General features: G+C 38.5%; 1 protein-coding gene across 4 annotated transcripts; it reads left to right on the top strand.

The window, feature by feature from the left end:
- The first annotated feature begins 595 nt into the window (after positions 1–595).
- On the top strand, positions 596–6,931 carry LOC124705459. 4 transcript variants are annotated; one of them, XR_007004021.1, is made up of 6 exons: positions 596–958; positions 1,308–1,415; positions 1,498–1,565; positions 2,791–4,959; positions 5,035–5,886; positions 6,577–6,931. XR_007004021.1 is itself a non-coding variant. In XM_047237179.1 (5 exons), exons 2-5 carry the CDS (start codon positions 1,330–1,332, stop codon positions 6,713–6,715), a joined length of 462 nt encoding a protein of 153 aa, XP_047093135.1. In that variant the 5' UTR covers positions 596–958; positions 1,322–1,329; the 3' UTR covers positions 6,716–6,931. The 4 variants fall into 4 exon arrangements, 2 of the variants coding, with proteins under 2 accessions (XP_047093135.1, XP_047093134.1); XR_007004020.1 differs by lacking the exon at positions 6,577–6,931 and having other exon boundaries at positions 5,035–6,355; XM_047237179.1 differs by lacking the exon at positions 5,035–5,886 and having other exon boundaries at positions 1,322–1,415; positions 2,791–2,959.
- Positions 6,932–7,438: the final 507 nt, after the last annotated feature.

Genomic DNA, 7,438 nt, shown 5'->3' with positions numbered 1-7,438 from the left:
AGACACCACTAGTGAGCTGTGGACCACTGGTCCATTCTTTTACATCCGAAATACAATCTATCGCAATCATTGTTCTCTCATTGTTCTTTGCAAACAAACATCATTCTCCATACCATACGTTTAATCATTTGTTTACGACAAGCCGGTGAGATTGACAACCTCACTTGTTAAGTTGGGGCAAAGTATTTTGATTGTGTTGTGCGGGTTCCACGTTAGCGTCGGAATCTCGCGGTGTTGCGCCGCTCTACACTCCTTCACCAACAACCTTCACGTGGCCTTCATCTCCTACTTGGTTCGATAACGCTTGGTTTCTACTGCGAGGAAAAACTTGTCTGCATGCTGCATCACACCTTCCTCTTGGGGTTCCCAACGGACGTATGCATGATCCTCTAATGTGCACTAGTTTCCATTAGCACTAATCTTATCCCTAAAGAGCACTAAGCTCCCAGGGTTGCCGGCGCTCCTGGTTGCTTAGCATGTCTCTTTCGCGGGCCCTACCGCTCCTGATACGAAGGATGCGGTCGTAGTAGAGATCGTATTTTGGTCGCCCCCGTACCTGTTGTCCCGAGGCGGTGGCCGGTGGGTCGGTTCGTGATGGTTTTGATGGGGGCTGCGCGGCCGTCCAGGACCAGGAGGAGCAGCAGAGCCCTAGCCGCCGCCCCGGCGACCCCCTATGTCCCTTTCCTTTCCTCTTTCCCTACCACCCGCCCCCTCCCGCAGCTTCCCCACTGATGCCTCGATCAATCCCATCCCCATGGCGACCCTCCCAGCGCCCATTCCTGCCGATGAGGTCCTCCCCTCCGAGCCGGGTCGTCTAAGACCAGGAGGAGCAACGACGCCTCATCATCGTCATTCCCCTACTTACCCATGGGTTCATCATCCTAGATCCGCCCCTGCTGGTCACGGGCGAGCCCCCACGCCGAGGCTAGAGGAGCTGATGAAGAAGCTGCAATTTAAGGTGAGGAAGCTGCAATTTGCCCCTTCTTCCTCCCGATCTCACGCCCTTTGATTGAGTCGAACATTGACGTCCTGAATATGGAAGCAATAATACTGACCGTCTATCTCACAAAGCTATCTCATCATTTTCAATTGTTTCATCTCCCAAGTCGTGAACTGCAAATGGTGATTAAACTTTAGCAGCTGGTTGGTTTGCCCCATTGCTGTGTTTATTGTTGCCTCCTCCCGATCTGGATGGGATGCGTGAGTTTAATCTAGCCATGTGTGCACGCCTCCAGATTGATTTATGCGCTTTCTCCTAGGTCTGCTAATAAAACTTGATTTTAGCATCCATCTAATCCCTGGTCTAGATCCAATTGATTAGGTCAGTGCATGACAAAGAAGCAGCGTTTGCCCCCACAGCATCTCCATCACGTTACGTATATTTTGCGGCTGCGCGTCTCCATGGCTGCCACCAGGTATATTTTGTGGCTCCGATTCTCCATAGCTGCAATGGAAGTAGTTTTATTACACTATATTCACGTCACATGATTTGTGCAGCAATTTTCTCCAGTGTTGGCAACCAAGCAAGCGTTGTCTTCTCCATGGGCTGACACGATCTGGTAAAGGTGAGACCACCCATATTTTAGGGACAGATGGAATTCAACCCTACATTTTCGTTTTATATACAATACTAGGTAAATAGACGTGTTGTATATTTCAATTGATTTCCTCTCCCCACATGATTTTCCTGTACATTTAGTTGCAAATTATCCAGAAAAACTTCAATATCCCGTTGCACTGTTTTTTTCTGCATTTTATTTTTTTGCAGAGCACTATGGTACACCATATAAAGGAAAACCAGAGGTTAAATTCGTAGAATTTTGACTCGCCATTTCCTACATTTATAGAGATATTTTGTTGGTATAATTTCATGACAACTTTTTTCTTCAAAAATCTTTACACCACAGAATGGTAGTAGAACTTAACAAACCAGCCAGTGCGCAATGCTTTCCAATTTCAGTATCTCATCTTTCTCAGCTACAATATTTTTCGCGGTTCAAAAATATCCTATGTACAGAAGGAAATCTTATTTAAAGACCTGATACAATACTATAAGAGGAATATTTTGTTGCTTTTTGGTAGAGAAATATTCTCTTGCACGCTGTTGGAAAGAGTTTTGCAGTGCAATATATACATATAAAGTTGGTACGAGTATTCATTCTAGGAGTTGGTCCTTTCATTATCTTTTCAGTCCTACGAATGGTGGTATTTGTATTGGGCGGAGAATTATTCTCTTGCTGATAAATTTTGACCTGAAGATACATAAATATTTTTAAGCGATTTCTGTTTTGGAAAGTTAATCCGCTCATTTTTTTTGTATCCTACTATTTGAATTATGTCATTATCATTGTGCTTAAATAATTTGTGGTTGATACAAATGACAATGTACGAATAACAATTTCATGGAGTTGCAAATAAAAACTTTCCTGGAGGTTTTAGCTTTTTCCATATTAGTACAGTAATTCAAAGTTAATTTAAAATATTCATGCGTTGTTGTAATTTGAAATATGCATTCAAGTTCTATAGATTAACTGTTTTGTACCTAATCAGTTTCCATATGATCCTTAAATTTCTACAAATTTTGAACCCGTAGGGTTGCTTCTAATAGTTTATTAAATCAATATAACTTCAATATATCGATAGCCCCCGCGTGCATTGCACGGGTTGATGGCTAGTGCTTCTAATTAGGACATGCTGATTGTGAATACAATTGAAATATTTACAGAAAAATGAAGTTGCTTAGCTGGTTGCATCAAGTAATAACATACCTTTAACATCCAACTGTTTCAGGTTTTATTTTGGATCCACCAAGTGCTTATGATTTCGTGGCCGTCAAACGGCATGTGATATGCCTTTGCCAGTGGCACACATTACGCATCTTGGATGAAGAGAGTCGGGAGACCCTGATGCTACACACCGCTATTCCAACCATTGATGATCTTATGTCTTTGTGCCAGCGGTAATTATCTATCCATTTTTTGGTAAAATCCTGTATAGATAGCTATACACATGCTTTTAAAATTATCTGTTTGAATATTTGAAATGTTCATATTCAAAGCAAAACATTTGTAATGTTACCATGTATATTCAAAAGGAAATAGCAACTGAATTTGGTTGCAACCAGAAATTGACCTCAATTATTTACAGCCTAGAGGACTCATGCAGAAACATAATCTTCATTTTTTATGGAATGGAGGAACGGTGGAGTGTATCTGGGACAGGATACATATACATAATTTTTTCGATTTTGCCACTTTCTGCATGCCATTTTTGATAGTTTAGTCCGTGTGGCAGAGATGTTACCTTCCAATCTAATCTACTAAATCACACAAATAGTATGTGACTAGACACCTGCTATCTGAATGCACCTTAATCAGATGGAAAACTGGCCAATTATGCCACACTATTTAATGTGTGGCACATTTAGTCGATGCATCTTGCCAATCAGTATTGGCAGCCAAACATAGACGCCACCCAAACATTGACCCCGTAAAATCACATAGGGTTTTCCTCTATAAAGAGCACTTGAAAACATAATTATAAGAATAAAAAAGTTGTGACATTTGTAGCTTGAGTTAGAATTTAGATATTTCAGATGGCCATTCTGTAAAATTGGATGTAACTTGAAAAAGTGGAATAGAAAATCACATCTGAGTGATTAGAATGAACATGTTATCATGTATGAAGAGGTCAAACCAGAATTCTAAGAATAAGAAAATTGCGACCAAACCGTTCGTATTCGGTTCTGACTTCGATTAGTATTTACTAGATCTTTAGTTATAATTGTACACTGACCCAAAAAATAGTGTATCATATGTCAGAACAATGTAATATAATAAAAAAGGATTGCTACCCCATGCATTTTGATCTTTTATAAGTTATTACACTTTAATCTTTTCCAAAGCAGTTTTTTGTATGCATTAAAATGCCCTTGTGAGGATGGTGTTTTATGGTTTTCTAAAAACACACACAACCATAAGACAAAAGCTTTATTAGGCAACTGCATTTGGATAATAGTACATATTAGGCACCATATTATCAAAAGAGACGCAAAATGGAAATGAAAGGTACTTTCTGTAATTAACACAAATAAAACTAGAACAAAGAAAATTAATATCTACTCACTCGATTGCTAATACTGCAAGTATCAGTTACAATAGAAGCGTATTCGTTGCTTAAGATCGAGACTTACTGTCAATATTCCGTAGCTAATGTTGTGATTGATGCAATCGTGCCTTTGTAGTAATCATCCTAATAGCACAAGACTGCAGGGTCAAAGAGTGGTAAAGCTAACCCCTTAACGTTTCATATCTGAATTACTGCTACAGTTTGTCACGACCGATTCATACACTGACAACACTAAACCTGTAGGCCTTCCAGCTGGTCTATGTGCCCGACGGATGATCTTGCACAGGGTCAATAATGTGCTTTACAACTTAAGATCAATTCCATTGTCACCATAGTATGAGAACAACACGCAACTTAACAGCTGCATCAACATGAACATCAGCGCGTTACTTATAGAGCAGAAATTCATCCAGCCTTAAGACAGATTATGCCGTGCCATAACGTTATGCACCTACCTTTTTTTTACTCACCAACAACAGACATACTGAATTTTTTTTTTCATTTGTTTTTCACAAAATTGTAAATGCATTCATCCAATTTAGGCTCAATATTCATATTACAATTCAAAATCCTAGATAAGATAGGTAACCTGTTATATTTTGCACTCTGACTTAGAGGTTCAAACTGCACGGATGTGAGTGTAACAGTGTAAATATCAATCTATTTTCTTGTTTGATTGAACCAAAATGTTGTTATATATGTATGTGGCTACTTGCTTGACACTGAGGTACTGAAAGTACACATGCTACTAGTGTTACTACAAACTATACGACAGTTAGAGCCGGTGGGAGATGATTCTAAGAATAAGAGCCGGAAGACAAGGAGACTAATGTAAGTTGCATGACGATTCTTCAGTATTTTTATTTATGGAATGCAACACAAATGAAAAAGAAAACATCTCTTTAGGTGCAATCAAGACTTGGCGAAGATGTGGCGTTGAGGTTCAGAATGGTTCATCCAGTTCCCAAGACTGTTACTTGCCTGCAAAATTCTATTTGAATGTGTTTTTCCCCTTTTTAGCAAGATATTATGGTCTAAATTTTTATTTTTCGTTCAACTCATGGCATAGGTTCAGAATTGCCAGTGAACAAAAAATGATAATATATACGCGCCGACAAAAGAATAGCCCCAAGACAAAACCTAAACGCATTTAGCAGAGAACGGCGCGGCAAGACGCGCATGGTCCATCTAGTATTTACTAATTAGAGACACCATTGAAGCCACCACGTTAATCCACATAATCAAGATTAATTAGGCTGTTAGATCTTAGTTTTGTGGCTAGGATTAACCGCGTGAAACAACAATCTGCTGGACGTTACAAATAATCCGGCACGATGGTTCAATCGTACATGTGAATGCAAATAAAACATAATTAAAAGTGTGATTTGACCAAACGTTACAAATAAACAACCAAACGTTAAAACATACTGATTGATGTATGCAAATAAAACATACTTAAAACAACCAACTTCTGCTGGACGTTACAAATAAAACATACTTAAAATATCGGTGCAGCTTGTGATGGGGGGTCTGGAAATATCCATTTGGTGCAGAAGTGTGATTTAGATGTTCTTTACGTTGCATACTTAAAAAAAACAGTGGCTTTTGATACCCAATTTTTAACTGTAGTATTAATATCTTCTTTTGATTTCCACACAGGAAATATTTCCTTAATTTTGCACCTGTCTGCTATATATTTCTAAGTATCAAGTTGATATTAGAGGGTTAGATGAACAAATTCAAACTCTACTCTCCAAGGTGCGCAATATTAATCTCCAACAGAATTTTCAGGGAAGTTAGAAGACTCACTAATTTAACAAACTGCTGCAATAACTGAATTTCATTGATGGTCAAAGCCCTGGATCCAATGCTCATTTCATTGGGCTGAAATTTGTAGATATGGATTGATGCTTTGTTGGGTGCTTCATCCAATATCTGTCTTCCATATATCATATACATATGTAGGGGTAACTAAATATGCTTTTAGTTTTTTTTGTAGGACAATAAAGGTGCATATAGAGGAGTGTGTTTTAGTTTTCAGTGCCTCAACATCCATCGAGCTTACCAAACATCAAGGGTAGCTGCTTTAGCAATTTTAACAACAAAAGGCTGTATTGCCGAATTTGGCTGCTGCCATCCTTTCCCAAGAACACACTTTGATATTCTTCCATTTTGTCTTTCCCTTCCCGTTGTCCCAACATTTCATAAGTATTGAACAATTATACCACCACATCATAAGAGGATGCTTCTAAACTCTTCCTTTGGTTATCAACAAAGTGTTAGTTCATTCATTTTGAATACGCACGAAAAGTCCAGCTAAATTAGGTTGTTTCTATACTTTATATTCGTCTACTATGAGTTTACATAATGCATATATATCTACAAGAATATACGTACACCTTTTGCTATTCTAGCACCTACATATAACTACTTTTCACTATTATTCAGATGCTCCACCCGGTATACTAACATCATGGAGCTGGAAGATATACACTCTGTAAGGTCTTCTTCATGGTGCATTATCCTTCCCGTTGTTTGTGCACATCTTTCGGACAAAGGTGAACTGTATTTGTTCTGGTCAAACTGAATTTATTTTGATTATAGTGCTTACAAATATTTCATGCACACATTTTGTTTTTGTAGGTGGTAGCAATGCTTTATCTGATGTTTGATCATTGTCTCAAGAATTACCAATTAGGCATCTATATAATACTCTTGAATCAGTGTAACGTGGAACTTTGGCAAGGAAACAATAATGTGCACGAAATATGACCCCCTTCAGCTATTGCTTGAGTAACCAGTATTCCTAGCCTTGTGCATGCTGAAAAAAATTCTGTTACAATGATTTTTCAAAAATGACATTGTTACAAACTAAAGCCATAAACCATACGATGATATTTATATTTCTCATAATCTGATGCAGCGGTTGGACAAGTTTGAAGCTACTCCAAAGAGTAATAACTGGGAGAACACTTTTCGCAAAAAAAAAAAAAAAAGGGAGAACAATCTAACCAGAGAAAAGGTCTGGGCTTGGAACCAAAGAAAGTCCGTAGGAGACTTCATGCACTGTCCTCTCATGCCTTCCTTTTGCAACGTTTGGCGATTCTTACAAAGAACAATCACTCAGGCAACCTTGGAATGTATCAATTTCGTAATACAAACATAGAATAACTGCGAATGGTAGAGTTCTATTCCCTCTGAGCGCTGGATCATATGAAATTAGCATGCCTGTAATGCTGTGCAACCATTTGCATGATGCAATATTGGTGCTGAATTTTTATAATTATTTAACGTTCTAAGAAATATTATC

The sequence above is a fragment of the Lolium rigidum genome, chromosome 4 (genome assembly GCF_022539505.1).
Source record: "Lolium rigidum isolate FL_2022 chromosome 4, APGP_CSIRO_Lrig_0.1, whole genome shotgun sequence".
In the NCBI taxonomy this organism is placed as follows: Eukaryota; Viridiplantae; Streptophyta; class Magnoliopsida; order Poales; family Poaceae; genus Lolium; species Lolium rigidum.
The sequence above is the reverse complement of the archived record's forward strand: the minus strand, read 5'-3'. Positions and strand labels throughout refer to the sequence as shown.